General features: G+C 48.8%; 1 protein-coding gene across 1 annotated transcript; it reads left to right on the plus strand.

Moving 5' to 3' along the window:
- Positions 1 to 230: 230 nt before the first annotated feature.
- LOC147958526 (uncharacterized) lies at positions 231 to 1,103 on the plus strand. The gene has a single exon (XM_087532177.1). It carries the CDS (start codon positions 231 to 233, stop codon positions 1,101 to 1,103), a length of 873 nt encoding a protein of 290 aa, XP_087388303.1.
- The last annotated feature ends 18,521 nt before the right edge of the window (positions 1,104 to 19,624 follow it).

Raw genomic sequence — 19,624 nt, forward strand, 5'->3', positions numbered from 1 at the left:
GATGGCGGCACTCACGACCCAATCGTGCCCGGATTTCTCAATTTCAGTTAGATCGTGTAAGTTCTGAATAAAAGGGAAGAAACAGAAAAGCTGCAGAAGTGGTTCGTAGCGCAAAAAAGTCTCTCTCTCGCACACTCTCTCTTCCTCATCTCCGGTGATTGCCGGAGCTAGCAGGGTCGAGGGCTGCCTGACAATTGGCATCAGAGTTGGCTGCTCGATCACCTGTGGAGATGGCAGGACCTAACAGCCCGGGGAAGAGCGTGGTGGATTTAGGGAATAGCGGCGGCGGCGCCCTGGTTGTACATCGGCGCGTCGTCCGTGACACCGGCGGGGCCTGGCTCATGCTGACGCGCACGAACTACGCTGACTGGGCCCTCCTGATGCAAGTCATGCTGGAGGCGCGCCAGCTCTTGGTTGCCGTCAACGACGGGACCACGGAGCGAGAAACAGATCGCACGGCAATGGAGTGTCTGTTGCAATCGGTGCCGCCGGAGATGGTATCCACGCTCGCCGTCGAGCCCACGGTGAAGGACGCCTGGGGCATGATTAAGACGATGCGACTGGGTGTGGCGCGCGTTCGTGAGGCCAAGGCGACGTCTCTGCGCTGCCAGTACGAGGCGATCAAGTTCAACGACGGCGAGAGCATCAACGACTTCGGTATGCGCCTATCTTCTCTGGTTACTCAGCTTGAGCTGCTTGGTGACAAGATCGACGAGCCCGCCATCGTCCGCAAGTTTCTCTCAGTCGTTCCCAAGGCCTACTCGCAAATGGCTTGTGCGATCGAGACATTGGTCGACCTCAACACCCTGGCGCTCGAGGAGCTCATCGGGCGGCTGAAGGCCGCCGAGGAGAGGTACGAGCTGGACGGCGCTCCCGCCGGCGGTGACGGCAGCGGCAAACTGCTCCTCGCGGAGGAGGGGTGGTTCGCGCGCCTAAAGCTGCGGGAAGGGGGCGGATCGTCCAGCTGCAACGGCCGTGGCCGTGGGCATGGCAGAGGGCGCGGCCACGGACGCGGTGGTCGTGGCCAGAACGCCTGCCGCGGCACCAGCAGCGGGGACAAGTCCAAGGACATTTGCCGCTACTGCAAGCAGGCGGGGCACTAGGCGCGCGAGTGCAAGGCCCGGCTCAAGGAGCACTAGTAGAAAAAGGGGCTTTCGCTCGGGCCTGGCCAGCCCATTAGTCTCGGTTCTTCCATGAACCGGGACCAATGGATGCATTCGTCCCGGTTCGTGAGCCCAGGGGGCGGCCAGGGCCTCATGGGCATTGGTCCTGGTTCGTATGGACCCATTTGTCCCGGTTCCAGACACGAACCGGGCCCAATGGGCCTCGCTCCCGGCCCACAAACATTGGTCCCGGTTCTTGGCTCGAACCGGGACAGAAGGCTGGGCTTTAGTCCCGGTTCCAGCCATGAACCGGGACAAATGAGTTGCCTATATATACCCCGTCGCCGCAGCAAAGCACTCCACAGTGCTCTGTTTTTTTGGCCGGCGAGGAGAGGGCATTTTGGTGCTCTAGCTCACCTCCTATGCACACGAGGTGTTCGATGAAATGCCCAAGCCACGCTAGTTAAGCTTTATCCTCTCGAACTCGACCTCCAAGCTTCATTTTCCCCAAGATTTGTCTAGGTTTAGCGGTCTGTCACGTCACATCCCCGTCTCACCGCCGTCGATCGCCTGTGCCGATCTCGTCGTCTGCACCACCGTGGTGAGCCTCTTATCTTCTTCTGAAAGAAAAAAATTCTTACTTTAGATAGATACTTGTCTAATTTTCTTATTTTCATTATTGCTTGTTATTATATAGTGCGATGGTTTTGGCATCCGCCCCCGTCGGCCCTCGTCCTGGCTATGATTCGGATGTGGTATATATATTATCTGTTATAACTATTTGGTACATTTATTGTTTATGACAATTATGCCCATCAAATTGACATAGATTTTATTTGTGTAAGAGGTAGTTGAATCGGAAATTCCAACCGACCCTATTGTCGAGAGGTTAAATTTAGTTGAAGAAGAAAACAATTACTTGAAGGAAAAAATAAAAAAATAAGGAGGAGAAGATGATATTGGAGTTGCATGTTGCGGATGTCGTCGATGATCACAAGATCAAGATGGATGCAATGGGGTTGAAGATTACAAAGATTAGAAAATATGCCATCCATACCGAGGCTTGGTATCATTATGCCGTTGGATCAATTTTTACCTTGGTTGTGATTATGATCGCATTTGTTGTTGCATTGAAAGGTTTTACATAGTTTCAATGTATGGTTTAACTAGATGCTCTGGAGCTATATGTTGTTCAATGAGAACTATGTATGTACTTTGTTTTTAATGTGATGATAAATTTCCAATAATTTGGTCACTTATCTATTCATGAGAGCTATATGTACTAAATTGATGATGTGGCTTTGAATGGTGCATTTTATAAACGAAGTGCATTCAGTTTTTGCCGTAAGCCTCTCTACTTTTTTGCACATGCTATGTGGGTGAAATGATAATACCATGCCAACTTTCAACCTTTTCAGAGTTCATATGTAGTGCTTTTCAATTTCAGGGTCTTATAGCTCAAAATAATCAGTAAATGCATGAAAAATAACAAATGAAGTCAGAAAGGGTTAAAAATTGATGATGTGGCTTTGAATGGTGCATTTTGAACACAGAAAAAGTATGGAGTTCAAATAAGTTCAAAAAAATGAAATCCCTTTATAACAGACGAGTTTCCGTATGAAACTCTGATACTTCGAAAGAGATTGTCCGTTTTGTACACAAAGTGCATCCAGTTTTTGCCGTAAGCCTCTCTACTTTCTTGCACATGCTATGTGGGTGAAATGATGATACCATGCCAACTTTCAACCTTTTCAGAGTTCATTTGTAGTGCTTTTCAATTTCAGGGTCTTATAGCTCAAAATAATCAGTAAATGCATAATATATACGAATTTCAGGGTCTTTCAGCAAAAAGAATTATCATAAAATAAAATAAAAAAGTAATTTGAAACAAAATAATATAAACTTTAATAAAATATATAAGTAGAAACAAAATAAAATAAAATTTAATAACATAAATAAAATTTTTGAAACTAAAATTATCAAAGAATTTTCTGTTCAAAACATTATAAGCAACCTCTAAAATTTATGAAACTAAAATTATATAAAATTGATGCAACTAAAATTATCAAAGTATTTTCTGTTCAAAATCATTAAAAGCAAAAAGAATTTTCATAAAGAACTTTTTTTGTTAGAAACTTTAATAGCAAAAAGAATTATCATAAAATAAAATAAATAAGTAATTAGAATCAAAATAAGATAAAATAAATAAGTATTTTGTAAGTAGAAACAAAACAAAAAAATAAAGCAAAAAAGAAAACAAAAAATAGGAAAAAATAAAAAAAAATGCCACCTACTGGGCCACCACGGCCTGAATACGACTACAAACCCATCAATGGGCCAGGATTCAGGCCCGCAGAAGGCCCAGTAGGCCTATTAGGCATAGCAGTTACAAGTAGGCCCGTAAGCCTGCAATGGAGAGGAGCTCGAGAGGGGTGCGGCAGTGGGGCTTATAAACCACTGTGCCCCTCTTAACTAGCGAGGTGGGACTAAACTCCCACCACCACCCCGCTGTGCAAGGCATTTGGTCCCGGTTGGTGGCACCAACCGCGACTAAAGGGATGCATTGGTATCGGTTCGTGGCACCAACTGGAACCAATGCCCCCCTTTAGTCCCGGTTGGTGCCATCAACCGGGACCAATGGCCGCCGCTTCCCGCCCTTTGGACTGCTGAAAAGAGGCATTTGGTCCCGGTTGGTTCCACCAATCGGGACTAAAGGGGCATTGGTCCAGGTTTGTGCCACGAACCGGGACCAATGCTCTTGGTATATAAACAACACTTGTAAAAAATTTTATTCAGTTCTTCGATCTGCCTCTCTGCCGTCGAACGCCTCGACACCGACGAACACCTTGACGCCGCCAGGCTGCCGGACCTCGACGCCGACGCCGTCTCCGCGCCCTGCCTGCCCCGACGCCGCCGTGCCCCTGCCCTGCCCCGACGCCGACGTCGTGCGCCCCTGCCCTGCCCCGACGTCGACGTCGTGCGCCCCTGCCCTGCCCCGACGCCAACGCTGTGTGCCCCTGCCTCGCCCCGACGCCGTTGCGCCCCTACCCTGCCCCAACGACGCCGCCGTGCGCCCCTGCCTCGACCTCGACGCCAACGCCGCCGCGCCCCTGCCCTGCCCCGACGCTGCGCCACGCCCCTGCCCTGCCGTCAACGCCGCCGCACCACTGCCCGCTGGACAGGCCGGTACTCCCTCCCACCCCTCTCCTCTGTCCTTCCTTCATGTATGTGATGATGGTGAAGTTGGTTCAGTGCATAGTTTCAGAGAATTGCATGTTTTCAGCCATGTCCACAAGGTGTTTGATGAAATGCTATGGCTAGCTAGGGAACTTTGTTTTATGTGAAACTTGGCAGGATGATGTCACCTTGGATGTTAGTGAAGATGGTCAAGTTGGTTTGATAAAAGGAAAAACTTGTTAGTGCAAGTTTTATTAAAATTTAGTGCTAGACAGAAACTACATGAATATTTTTTGGTGGACTTTCTAGATGAAATTGGGGTTGCCCTTCTGGACTTAAGGGTTTAGTAGGAAGGACTACAAGATGTAAAAAATTCAGAATTTTTTTAGCAAGGAAAAATAGGGTTGTAGTTCAATGCCAAGATTGGACCAAAATTGAAAAATGGAAGTTGTGCTCAAAATTTTCAAATGACCAAAGTGGGTTTTTGAATAAAAATGATCTATATGCATCAGAGGACTTCTCAAAAAATTTGAGGCATTTGAAAGGAATTATTTGAAATAGTTCTAGCGCAGAAAGGTCATTCTAGAGTTTGAAAATACTAATAAAAGAATTTTTTTTGAGGCCAAATCATTAAAAAATAATTACTACTGATGTTTTTGTTCATAGCATTTTTTGTCCATGTATGTATGTATGAATTGATGGATGGATGGATATGGATGTATATACAAAATATTCATATATGATGTTTTTTTGTCCATAGCAAATTTTTTTCCATGTATGTATGTTCATATATGCAAAAGTTACATTTAAGAAAAAATAAGAAAATTCTATTTTTTTTTCTTCTTATCTTCTATCCTGATAACTTCAACACGAGGGGGCGGTCGATATACCCCCTCCCCGATAACATTATTTTCCCATGTATGTATGTCATCGTTGTCGATATAACCCCCTCCCAGATAACTTCGACATGAGGGGCGGTCGATATATATACCCCCTCTCGACCGTGACAACTTATACCACGGGAGCACCCCCCCCCCCGACCCTCTCGCTCGACCAAAACTCTCGAGGACACCCAAACCCTAGAAAAAAATGATGTCGGTCTCCTACCCCTTCATGCCGCGCCCCTACCCGATCGACAAACTCTCTTGAGGCCACCCAAATTTACAAAGTTAAAAGAGCGTTGTCATCGAGGCCACCCCAAACCCTAGAGAAGCGTCGAGGCCAGGCCACTAATATGATTCCTTATTGTGCTTAGCTAGCTAGTTCAATGTTTGCCACTAATATATCCATCTGTCATGTTTGAATAATAATTGCCATGTTGTAAATATTTGCAGAAACTATGGATCCACGCCCCTGAGACGAAGCACAACAAGCGGTGTTGGGGGGAATAATCGCACACGGAAGTGATGTAGTCTTGTCGTTTCTCAACGACACATGCACCGATGGTCTGGAAAGACAGGATGAAGAAGCAGGCTATGACGATGATCAAACAATGGAGGAGGAAGGACACCGTGATGACGGCTCCGGTGACCGAATGGAGGGGGAAGGACACCGTGATGACGGCTCCGGTGACCGAATGGAGGGGGAAGGACACTGTGATGACGGCTCCGGTGACCGAACGGAGTCCGGCTAGGTATATATATAAATTAATTAAGCATGTGCTGACTATAGCTAATTGATGCATTAATTGTTTTTGGTATGTTGATGACCCACAAGTATAGGGGATCTATCATAGTCCTTCCAATAAGTAAGAGTGTCGAACCCAACGAGGAGCAGAAAGAAATGATAAGCGGTTTCCAGCAAGGTATTCTCTGCAAGTACTGAAATAAGTGGTAACAGATAGTTTTGTGATAGGATAATTTGTAACGAGAAACAAGTAACAAAAGTAAATAAAGTGCAGCAAGGTGGCCCAATCCTTTTGTAGTAAAGGACAGGCCTGAACAAACTCTTATATAGAGAAAAGCACTCCTGAGGACACATGGGAATATCGTCAAGCTAGTTTTCACCACGCTCATATGATTCACGTTCGATACTTTGATAATTTGGTATGTCGGTGGACCGGTGCTTGGGTACTGTCCTAACTTGGACGAGCATCCCACTGATGATTAACCTCTATTGCAAGCATCCGCAACTACAACAAAAGTATTAAGGTAAACCTAACTATAGCAATATCAGGTTCAAATTTAATTTGCTCATGAGGTGTATAAGTTTTAATATTGCTTTTACGAACCACAGTTGAAGCTTTAGCATGATCCTTTATCCTAACAGGAAAAGGTGGTTTCTCAACATAAGAAGTAGGAACAATAGGATCATTATAAGTGACAATCTTTTCTTCAACTTTAACAGGTGCAGCTACTTTTACTTCTATGGGAGGATCATATTTAAACCACTTCTCCTTGGGGATATCAACATAAGTAGCAAAAGATTCACGGAAAGAAGCTACTATCTCAGAGTCAAGTCCATATTTAGTGCTAAATTTACGGAAAACATCGGTATCCATAAAAGATTTAACACAATCAAAATTAGGTGTCATACCTGACTCCTTACCTTCGTCGGGGTCCCAATCTTTAGAGTTGTGTTTAATTCTTTCCAATAAATCCCATTTGAATTCAATAGTCTTCATCATAAAAGAGTCAGCACAAGAAGTATCGAGCATGGTGCGATTGTTATCAGAAAGCCGAGCATATAAATTTTGAATAATCATCTCTCTTGAGAGCTCATGGTTGGGGCATGAATATAACATTGATTTAAGCCTCCCCCAAGCTTGAGCGATGATTTCTCCTTCGCGAGGCCAAAAATTATATATATATAATTGCGATCATGATGAACAAGATGCATAGGATAAAACTTCTGATGAAATTCCAATTTTAATCGTTTGTAGTTCCATGACCCCATATCATCACATAGCCTATACCATGTCGATGCATCTCCCTTCAAAGATAAAGGGAAGACCTTCTTCTTAACAACATCTCCGGGTACACCTGCAAGCTTAAATAATCCACAAACTTCATCCACATATATTAGATGCTCATCAGGATGCTTTGTTCCATCTCCTAAAAAAGGATTAGCTAGCAGTTTTTCTATCATACCTGAAGGAATTTCAAAGCAGACATTTTCATTTTCAGTAGGTTCACTAGGTTGAGGAGCAACTCTTTGCTCTACTGGTCGGGGTGAAGATACCCCGAACAAGCCCCTCAGAGGAATAATTTCCATAGTAACAAGTGACAGTAAATTTCAGCACACTATATAAATTTTTCCTTACCAAATTCCACCTACCAAAGGCGCTTCACTCCCCGGCAACGGCGCCAGAAAAGAGTCTTGATGACCCACAAGTATAGGGGATCTATCATAGTCCTTTACGAAGCAACGCATAAACTAGGGTTTAAGCTTCTGTCACTCTAGCAACCCATCATCTACTTATTACTTCCCAATGCTTGCAGAGAATACCTTGCTGGATTGGTCCACCTTGCTTCACCTTATTTACTTTTGTTACTTGTTGCTTGTTACAAATTATCTTATCACAAAACTATCTGTTACCACTTATTTCAATACTTGCAGAGAATACCTTGCTGGAAACCGCTTATCATTTCCTTCTGCTCCTCATTGGGTTCGACACTCTTACTTATCAAAAGGACTACGATAGATCCCCTATACTTGTGGGTCATCAAGTCTCTTTTCTGGCGTCGTTGCCGGGGAGTGAAGCACCTTTGGTAGGTGGAATTTGGTAAGAAAAAGTTTATATAGTGTGCTAAAATTTACTGTGACTTGTTACCATGGAAAGTAATCCTCTGAGGGGCTTGTTCGGGGTATCTTCACCCCGACCAGTAGAGCAAAGAGTTGCTCCTCAACCTACTGAACCTACTGAAAATGAAAATGAAAATGCTTTCTTTGAAGTTCCTTCGGGTATGATAGAAAAACTGCTAGCTAATCCTTTTTTAGGAGATGGATCAAAACATCCTGATGAACATCTGATATATGTGGATGAAGTTTGTGGATTATTTAAGCTTGCAGGTGTACCTGGAGATTTTGTTAAGAAGAAGGTCTTCCCTTTATCTTTGAGGGGAGATGCATCGACATGGTATAGGCTATGTGATGATATGAGGTCTTGGAATTACAAACGATTGAAATTGGAATTTCATCAGAAGTTTTATCCTATGCACCTTGTTCATCGTGATCGCAATTACATTTATAATTTTTGGCCTCGCGAAGGAGAAAGCATCGCTCAAGCTTGGGGGAGGCTTAAATCAATGTTATATTCATGCCCTAATCATGAGCTCTCAAGAGAAATGATTATTCAAAAAATTTATGCTCGGCTTTTTGGTATAATCGCACCATGCTTGATACTTCTTGTGTTGGCTCTTTTATGATGAAGACTATTGAATTCAAATGGGATTTATTGGAAAGAATTAAACGCAACTCTGAAGATTGGGGCCTCGACAATGGTAAGGAGTCAGTGATGACGATGGCGATGATTTCCCCCTCCCAGAGGGAAGTTTCCCGGGCAGAACAGCTCCGCCAGAGCCCTAGATTGGTTCCGCCTCGCGGCGGCGGAGTTTCGCCAAGAAGATGTGAGGGAGTCCTGGATTAGGGGGTCTCCGGACAGCCGGATTATATCCTCTGGCCGGATTATTGGACTATGAAGATACAAGATTGAAGACTTCGTCCCGTGTCTGGATGGGACTCTCCTTGGCGTGGAAGGCAAGCTAGGCAATATGGATATGTAGATCTCCTCCCTTGTAACCGACTCTGTGTAACCCTAGCCCCCTCCGGTGTCTATATAAACCGGAGGGTTTAGTCCATAGGACAACGGACAATCATACCATAGGCTAGCTTCTAGGGTTTAGCCTCTACAATCTCGTGGTAGATCAACTCTTGTAATACTCATATCATCAAGAACAGTCAAGCATGACGTAGGGTATTACCTCCTTCAAGAGGGCCTGAACCTGGGTAAACATCGTGTCCCTTGTCTCCTGTTACCATCCGCCTTAGACGCATAGTTCAGGACCCCCTACCCGAGATCCGCCGGTTTTGACACCGACATTGGTGCTTTCATTGAGAGTTCCACTGTGTCGTCACCATAAGGCTTGATGGCTCCTTCGATCATCGATAGCGATGCGGTCCAGGGTGAGGTTTTCCTTCCCGTACCGATCTTTGTATTCGGTGGCTTCGCACTGCGGGCCAATTCACTTGGCCATCTGGAGCAGGTCAAGAGCTACGCCCCTGGCCATCAGGTCAGATTCGGAAACTTAAACTACACTGCTGACATCCGCGGAGACTTGATCTTCGACGGATTCGAGCCCGTGTCAGGTGCGCCGCACAGTCATGACGAGCACGACGTAACTCTGCCGTCAAACAGTGTTCGGGAGATCGCATCTGCAACTACTCCAGCCTTCAATTCGGTGCAAATTGCACCATCCAAGGACGGAGGGATAGACCCCGCCATGGAGGCCACACTCTCAGTGGCGATGGAGCCGGATACTGACTTCACCCCTTACGAGAGCCGTGTCGCCGAACCACTGGATTCATCTCTGGCCACGGACTCCGAGCCGCCTGCATCCGTGCCCATCGAATCCGACTGGGCATCGATCATGGAGTTCACCTCCGCAGATATCTTTCAGCACTCGCCTTTTGGCAATGTGCTAAATTCATTAAAGTCTCTATCCTTGTCAGGAGAACCTTGGCCGAACTATGTCCGGCTAGAATGGGATACGGACAACGATGAAATTTGTTGTCCGCCCACCACCCACTTAGTAGCCACTGTTGACGACTTAACCGACATGCTCAACTTCGACTCCGAAGACATCGACGGCATGGACGAAGATGCAGGAGACGAACAGGATCTAGCGCCCATAGGGCGCCGGACAACCACTTCATCACATGACATATACATGGTGGATAGACCCAAAGAAGGCAATGGCGAAGAGACTGCGGAGGATGGCCCCTCCAAGAAGCAACCCAAGCGCCGACGTCAGCGGCGCCGCTCTAAGTCCCGCCATAGCAAAAACAGCGATAACATGGGAAGAGAAAATAACACTCTAGTCGACTCCAGAGGAAACGACGACCACATTGCCCCGACGGCAGAGCACGATGAAGCTGCAAGCGGCGAACATAGTACGGATCCGACGTACGAGCACGGCGATGCCGAGGATAATCCTCATCAAACCCCATCTGGGGAGGAAAACAGTCTGGACGAAGATGCACACATCATCCCGAAAACACACTTGGAGCAAGAGAACCTCCGCAGAAGGCTTATTGCCACGGCGAGGAGTCTGAAGAAGCAGAAGCAAAGGCTTAAGGCCGCACAAAACACACTCAACAGCAGGTGGAACAAAGTGCTCGACAGCGAAGCAAAGTATGGTGGAAGTTACCACACAAAGATCTATCCAAAGCACAAGTTGTTACCTGAATTCGACGACGAGGCCTTAGAGCCCACACAACCAAATAATGAAACGGCCAACCAGCCGGATCCACCACTTTGTGACCGTGATAGAGCGGATAACAAATACGCACATAAGTCAACACACGATGTATGTGAGGACTTGCGCCAAAAATTCGGTACGACCAGATCCATCTATGGATCTAGGAAGTGTGCTCCGGCACAAAATCAAAACCAAATACCACAACTGTCCGAACGCCATGGTACATCCAAGTACAGGGGTGCCGCACACCCCCTATTTTTCACCGATGAGGTGCTGTACCAGGAATTCCCAGAAGGATACAAACGAGTGAACATAGAAGCGTACGACGGGACCACAGACCCTGGGGTCTGGATTGAGGACTTTATCCTCCATATCCATATGGCTCGCGGAGACGATCTCCATGCCATTAAATACTTGCCCCTCAAGCTTAAAGGACCAGCTCGGCACTGGCTGAAAAGCCTCCCCGAAAACACAATTGGAAGTTGGGAGGAGCTTCAGGACGCTTTTCGGGCTAATTTTCAAGGGACCTACGTCCGACCTCCGGATGCAGACGATTTAAGTCATATAATTCAACAGTCCGGAGAGTCCGCCCGAAAGCTTTGGAACAGGTTTCTTACCAAAAAGAACCAAATTGTCGACTGTCTGGACGGTCGAAGCCTTAGCAGCTTTCAAACACAGCGTCCGAGACGAATGGCTCGCCAAACACCTCGGCCAAGAAAAACCGAGAACAATGGCAGCTCTAACAAGTCTCATGACCCGCTTTTGCGTGGGCGAAGATAGCTGGTTAGCCCGCAGTAGCACCAGCGACCCAAGCACATCCGAAGTCAGGGATGGCAATGGAAAACCATGACGCAATAAAAGCAAGCGTCGAAATAAAGAAGATAGCCCAGATAATACGGTGGTAAACGCCGAATTCAGGGGCTCTCGACCAGGTCAGCGAAAAAAGCCTTCCAAAGGCAGCAGAGACGGACCGTCTGGCCTAAACAAGTTTCTTGACAAACTATGTCAGATTCATGGCACCCCCGACAAACCTGCAAATCACACCCACAGAGAATGATGGGTCTAAACGTCGAACACAAGGGGGAGACCAAGCGAAGACGAGGACGAGCCTCGCCAGCAAAGCACTGGAGGACAGAAAAAAATTCCCACCAGAGGTTAAAACAGTCAAGATGGTCCATGTGACAAAAAGGAGAAGCAAACATGCACTCCGAGACACACGCGCCATAGAGCCCGTCACCCCTAGGTTCAACCCCTGGTTGGCCTGCCCGATTACTTTTGATCGCGGGGATCACGCGACAAGCATCCGGCATGAAGGATTGGCAGCCTTGGTGTTAGACCCAATAATAAACGAATACCATCTCACACGAGTCCTCATTCACGGCCGCAGTGGTCTAAACCTGATATATCAGGACACAGTCCGCAAAATGGGGATAGACCCGATAAAAATAAGCCACCATACTACTACCTTCACGGGAGTAATACCAGGCCTAGAGGCCCGCTGCACGGGCTCTCTATTACTAGAGGTTGTATTCGGTTCTTCTGACAACTTCTGAAGCGAAAGGTTAAATCTCTACATCGCTCCATTCCGAAGTGGCTATCAGGCACTACTCGGAAGAGCGGCTTTCGCTCGTTTTAATGCAATCCCGCATTACGCTTCTTTAAAGCTTAAGATGCCCGGTCCACATGGCACCATCACAGTTAGCGGAAATATTGAGCGTGCTCTACGCGCAGAAGAATGTGCGGCGGCTTTAGCCACCGAGCACTAGACGGCCTCACCAACCAGGAAAAATGACAGGTCGTCAAGACCACGGACACGGTTAGACGAGTCAGGTGCACCACTACATATACATGAGATGGGTTTGATGATCAAGCCACCCTAGATGGTACCAGGGGCTTCCTGCGTGTAATCAGGGCTAGTCCGGCTCAACTTGACTTATCTTGAATTTTACTGGTTTATTGACAATAACCAATTTTCTGGCACGGCAACTTTCACCTAAGTTCTTCTCTTTTACAGATGACAATCTTTCTACACCCGTCTAGGACACGGCACAACGGAGACACAGGCGCAGACGTGCAGCAGGGACCCGCTCAAAGGTTTCTTTTTAGATTAAGACCCTGCGTCAACCTTTTTTAATGTCTCTTGTTGTTCACATCCTCTGGATACTCAATACAACCGAGAAGGATGCCGACGCATTGGCATGTGGCCACATCAAGATATTGCACGTACCTGGACACCCGAGGTTTATTATTCAGGGCATTGTTCAGCCCGGCATATGTTATAAAGACTGAATGCCTTAGGGAGTGTTCGGCGTCGCGAGTTTGGCCTTATATGCATCAGCTCCGAATCATGTCTTTGGTCAAATGTTGGGTTTGCCCGGCTCCCATGTTTTGGTACCTTACGTTCCGCTATATCGGCTAAGGTGGCACTAGGAGAACTACTGCGATTGTGCCCTGGTTCATCCGGATGAGCACCTCAGTAGAGAAAGCCGAAAACTGACAGTCATGATATAGCGCGAGACTGGTCAACCACTCGATGACTCAGCGGAATCTTCGGGATTCCTCCGCATTAACGAAGGGCCGTTTCCCGGTCATGTACGTACGTGCCCCATATTCGGACGAGCGCAGAAGTACCAGGGGCTATATAGTAGCCCCACCGTCAAACTCCTATGGCTAAGTGAAAGTGTTAAAGCAATATAGTCCGATTGCCTCGTTCGCTGCGCTACCACCTCCTTAATGGACCAAGACGTTAGATCAAGTGTGAATACGCGTTTTTTGCGAACACCCCCGCATTATATGCGTGGGGGCGGAAGCCGACGACTGCAAACTTTCAGGTTATATACATATATACATAAACGGCCGCACAGGAGGCATCATAATACTTTCAGGCAAAAGTATAAACACAGCCTTGACAACTCAATAAAACATTGTTCTTACAATGGGAGTACATGTCACTAGAACATAATATTCTTCGAGCACTGAGCCTCTATCGAACGAGCGCCTTCAAGAACTTCTTAAAAGTAGTGCTCGGCAGCCACTCGGCCCACGGCCGATCCCTGTGTTGCAACAGTGGTGGCCTCTATCTCTACCCAGTATGTCTTGACACGGGCAAAGGCCATCCGCGCACCCTCTATGCACGCCGACCTCTTCATAGTGTCGATGTGCGACACAGCAGCAAGGAATTGTTGCACTAAACTAAAGTAACTATTCAACCTTGGCCCTCCCGGCCACAGATGATCCACAACAGACCTCATGGCGAGTCCGGACAACCTATGGAGCTCGGCCCACTCGGCCATTCGCTCATTCAACAGCAGCGGACGCACTGGAGCATGGAACTGTGACCAGAACAACTTTTCCACTTCGCGATCTTTTTGATCCTTGAAGTACTCGGCCGCATCAGCAGCACTTGCCGCCAAATCAACGTAGGCGTCCACTGAACTCCATAGTTGGTCAAGAGGAGCATACTTCGGATCTCCAAACTTAATCCGCAACAAGAAGGGCTTCCCAGCCACAATATCTGCAGCTTGATGCAACTCCTCCTTCGTCACTCTGATTTTAGAGCGAGCTTCCTTGGCTGCTACCATGGCCTTTTCCAGGTTCGTTACCCTCGCCCGGCTTTCTTTATCAACAAGCTGGTAACGGTCAGCGGCATCTTTCAACTCAATGGCCATCTTGGCTATCCTTTCCTTGCTCTGGCGATGGGCGGACTGTTCGGCCCTCAGCTCTTCGACCGCCTTTAGAGCGGCCGCATCGCTATTCCTTGCTTGTTCCTTGGCTCGGGCAAGCTCTGCCCGAAGGGTCTCCATGATGGCAGTTCCATCTGTAGTCACAACATATTAAAGATACTAGCATCATGCTCCTCTTACTTTGCGTTGATCACCAGAGAAATCACTTACCCTATGCCTCGTCAAGCCGCTTGTTGACAAGCACGATGTCGGCATCTGCCGCATCAAGTTGCCACTTTAGCTCGGCAAACCCATCAGTCCGGCTAGCCACGGGTGCTTCAGCCACCTGCACATAGAGGCGGTCTGGTTATTACCGGGGACTATGATCCTCTGTTTGCCACCATTTTCGGCGACAACCAGAGTCTCAGGGGCTACTATCTGCATAGGGCACACCTAATGTGTGCGGTACTGTCAAAAACATACACTATGTCACGTACCTCAAAGCCTTTCAGCAGACTCATAAAAGCTTCATGCAATCCGCTTTCAGCGGATGAAATCCTTTCAACTACCGTACTCATTAGCGTACGATGCGCTTCCAAGATGGCCGCTTGCTCCAGAAGATCCTTCAGTGCACCCGACCGCACACTATACGGTTCCGGACTATTTCTATTGCTCTCTTTAGGAGCCGAATACTGAGGACTCCGGGTGGCCAAGGGATTACCCCCTGGCCTTGGCGGATCAGGAGAAACCCTCCGCGACGACACTTCTGGGTCGCCCGCCTCATAAGACGGGGTGGCAGGGGGAGGTGTTTCGCTCTCCATCATCTCCGGAAGAAGATCCCCCGAAGACGAACTCTGTCGAGAAGGGCTACGATCCGAACTACAATATATAAGCTTCAGTTATTGTCTTCAGAAGTAAGGTAGGATATTTTCACTACTAAGTACTTTTTGATTACTTACAGCTCTGTAGAGGGCTGATTCCCTTGCGTACACTGTGAGGCAAGGGTACCCCCGGGGCAGGACCCTCTGGCGAAGGTTTCTTCCCTCGTTTGGAAACCTCTGTTTCTGGATCTTCAGAGGTGGTCCTCTTCCTTCCCCGGGGAGAGGGGATGTCAGATTCTTCTCCCTGATTGTCCTCCTTCGCGGAGGTGCTCGTTCCCCCGGTTGGGATGAGTAGTGAGTGAGGCTCACTTCTGGCCTCTTTATTCCCCCCTTCATCTTCCTTCGAGGGCACCTGATGAGGCGCCGGCTCCAGCTTTCTGTCTAGTACTGGATTGGCCAAGCCATCGGGAAGGGGGGTCGGACACCTGATCATATTCGCCTCTGTTATCCAGTCCTGGGCAAAGACCGACTTTTCAGCATGATGTTGTGATAAATAAGAGAAACAGTGTGTTCGGCCATGGGATTACTTACTTGGGTATCCGGGCGATTACAGCTCAGACCCGCATCCTCGGTGGTGTCCGGACACTTTATTTGTGATCCGAATAAGAACTTGTACATCTCCTCGAGCGTCATGCTGAGTAAGTGTTGAATGATTCGCGGTCCCTCCGGGTTGAACTCCCACAAATGGAGAGGTCTACGTTTGCAAGGCGGGACCTGGCGAACTAGCATGACCTGCATCACCATGACCAGGTGGACGTCTCTCTCAGTGAGATCTTGGATGTGACTCTGCAATATTGGCACATCCTTTACTGGACCCCAGTTTAGCCCCTCGCTGATCCATGACTTCAGTTGTGGTGGGGAGCCCGACCGAAAGGCAGGGATGGCTACCCACCTGGCACTTCGGGGAGCTATGATATAAAACCACTCCTGCTGCCACAAACTGGATACCTCTAGTAAGGAACCCTATGGCCATGGAGCATTAGCGCTTTTGCTTATTACGGCACCTCCGCACTCTACGTGCCGCCCCTCAATCATCTTCGGCTTCACGTTGAAGATCTTGAGCCACAGGCCGAAGTGAGGGGTAATGCGGAGGAAGGCCTCACATACGACGATGAACGACGAGATGTGAAGGAGGGAATCCGGGGCCAGATCATGGAAATCCAGCCCATAGTAGAACATGCGTCCCCTAACAAAGGGATCCAGAGCGAGGCCTAGTCCTCGGAGGAAGTGAGAGACGAATACAACACTCTCGTTGGGTTCGGGAGTGGGGATGACCTGCCCTCGGGCAGGCAGCCTGTGCTTAATTTCGGTGGTCAGATATCTGGCCTCTCTCAGCTTCTTGATGTCTTCCTCTGTGACAGAGGAAGGCATCCACTGACCTTGGAGGTTGGATCCGGACATGGTTGAAGGTACGAAGCGCCTGACCTGAGCCTGGGGTGTTGGGACTCGAGGTGGGGAAGGATTCGATTGAGCGCGAGAGGAAAAAGTGACATGTCTTGGCCTCTTTATAAAAAGGGTGAATATCAAGCGTCCTCCTCGCGGCCATTTTGGGGCTCGCCTAAAATCGAGGAGTCATACTGACGGGCACGAGTGGGATACCCACGTCCGTATTGATGAGAATCCCATAATAAGGGGGACACGATCTCTACTTCGACAAGACGTGTCAAGAAAACCGCCTCGCGATATGCGCGGTTCTGGTTGAGAAAAATGGTTCGAATAATGACCGGGACATGACGTAACGTCGTGCTGTCTAAACACATCAGCAGATTAGATTTGTGGAAATATTATTCTTTCTACGATGGTATGTGGAAATTATTTTGCAGAACCGGACACTATTCTGGTGTTCAAAATCTTCTATGGAGTATTCAGAGGAGGAACCCGCCTTGCAATGTCGAAGACAATACTGCGCGCCGGACACATCGCATTGAAGCCTGGTTCAGGGGCTACTGAGGGAGTCCTGGATTAGGGGGTCTCCGGACAGCCGGATTATATCCTTTGGCCAGACTGTTGGACTATGAAGATACAAGATTGAAGACTTCGTCCCGTGTCCGGATGGGACTCTCCTTGGCGTGGAAGGCAAGCTAGGCAATACGGATATGTAGATCTCCTCCCTTGTAACCGACTCTGTGTAACCCTAGCCCCCTCGGGTGTCTATATAAATCGGAGGGTTTAGTCCGTAGGACAACAGACAATCATACCATAGGCTAGCTTCTAAGGTTTAGCCTCTACGATCTCGTGGTAGATCAACTCTTGTAATACTCATATCATCAAGAACAATCAAGCAGGACGTAGGGTACACTACAAAAAAAAGACACATCCATGACATTTTGGGCCGAACAAAAAAAAATTCTGTCATACATATGACACTTCTATGATGATAATTGTGACAAAACCCGGTATCATCATAGATGTGGTGGGCTCCTACTTCTATGAAAAAAAATCATGATAGAAAATGGGCTTTTCATCCTGGGTGGGCCGGAGACACAGCTGCATGACATTCTTTGGGGCGTCCATGACGGAAAAAACGTGGTAGAAGCGAGGGGGAGGAAAATTTTGGGGAGTTCCCGGTTACGGTGGGAGGTCGGGGGCCGAGCGATGCGCGTTTCTCTCGTACACGTGCACGCATGTGTGCGAGGCGTTGGCTCTAGCTGAACCCGAGCGAGGCGTTGGGCTCTAACTGAACCCGAGCGATTGCACTGCAGGCTACGCGTTACTGAACCCGAGCGATCGATCGATGTCTGTTAACTGAACCCGATCGAGCGATTCCTTCGCTACTGCTGCTAACTGAAGCCGATCGATGCTGCCTCTGGGATGAACAGTGAGTGTTGCGGGGGGTTTGGATGAACAGTGAGCGGTGGCGTTGCCTCTGGATGAACAGGACCCCGTGGTGTGGTGGAGGGCTGGATGAACAGTAGACGGTGGAGGGGTGCCCGTGGAGGGGTGGTTGAACAGGACCCCGTGGTGTGGAGGGCTGGATGAACAGTAGACTATGGAGGGGTGCCCGTGGAGGGGTGGTTGAACAGTAGCCGGTGGAGTAGCGCGCGGTGGAGGCTGGATGAACAGGAGCCCGTGGAGGCTGGAGGAGGTCGACGGTGGAGATGAACAGTATCCCGTGGAGTCCCGTTTTGCGGTACGCCACACCCCTCCCGATGAACAGGACCCCCGTTTTGACCGTAGCGCTCCAACACAAGTCCGTTTCGTCCGTTTTGCGGTACGCCACACCCCTCCCGATGAACAGGACACCCGTTTCGACCGTATGAGGTCCGTTTCGTCCGTTTTGCAGTACGCCACACCCCTCCCGATCAACAGGACCCCCGTTTCGACCTAGGAGGTCCATTTCCTCCGTTTTGCGGTATGCCAGACCCCTCCCGATCAACAGGACCCTGTTCAGGCCTCGTTTCCATCGCCTATTCCGTCCAAGCCCTCCCGATGAACACGACCACGCATTTCGTTCCGACCCAGCCGGTTGGCTCCCACGCATTCCGTTGCCTCCCGATGAACACGACGCATTCCGTTGCCTCCTCATGAACACGACGCATTCCGTTGCCTCCCCATGAACACGACGACGACGTTGTTTCTCCGTTCCGACCCAGCCATGTACACGAGCCCTGGTCGTATGTATGCGCGAGTAGGTGTTCGAGACCCCGCCCGTATGTACACATACGTGGTCGTATTTTCTTTCTTGCACCCTGGCTGCTGTACGTACGTGTACATGCTATGTGCGCGCCTCTACTATGACACGTACGCGCCTCTACTATGACACGTGTGCGCCTCTACATCCACCAGTATATATGTACGTACACGTTCGCGACCAGAATGACAACGCTACGTACGCTTCGTCCAGGTGGGTCCCGACTGTCAGGCACTTCCTTGCGTGCAAAGATGTAGCTGGTGGGTCCCAGCAGTCAGGGGGGCGAATCATTTTTTTGCCCGGACGCACTTCCTTGCGTGCGAAGATGTAGCTGGTGGGTTCCTGCAGTCAGGGGCAAACATTTTTTTCACAAAATACGGTGGCCCGTCCGGTGGGTCCCCGCCGTCAGGTGGAGGAATAATTATTTTGCACGTAATAAGGAGGCTCTTCCTTGCTACAGCCGTAGACCCAGCTGTTAGCCTCTCCACGTACAGTCCATGTCCGATGGAAGCCGTTCCTTGACCATGTTGACCACGTCGCGCCGAGAGAACCAGGGCGGTGGACGACGGCGAGGCCTAGGAAGAGGACGACGCGGAGCTGGGGAAGACGCGGTAGTGGATGCCCACGCGTAGAGGAGTACGAGGGTTCACTGGTTCGCTGCGGTGTGAGGCTGCCATCACCGCAGAATAATAAGGGGTGTGGGTGAGTAGAGGGATGGCCTGGCCAGCAGTGGGAGTAGTAGGGGGCGGTG

Source organism: Triticum urartu, chromosome 7A (genome assembly GCF_056163025.1).
Source record: "Triticum urartu cultivar PI428250 chromosome 7A, HENAU_Tu73, whole genome shotgun sequence".
In the NCBI taxonomy this organism is placed as follows: domain Eukaryota; kingdom Viridiplantae; phylum Streptophyta; class Magnoliopsida; order Poales; family Poaceae; genus Triticum; species Triticum urartu.

What these genes read in the sequence shown, in the direction of transcription:
- LOC147958526 (XM_087532177.1), top strand. Translation starts at nt 231, where the DNA reads ATGGCAGGACCTAACAGCCCGGGGAAGAGCGTGGTGGATTTAGGGAAT.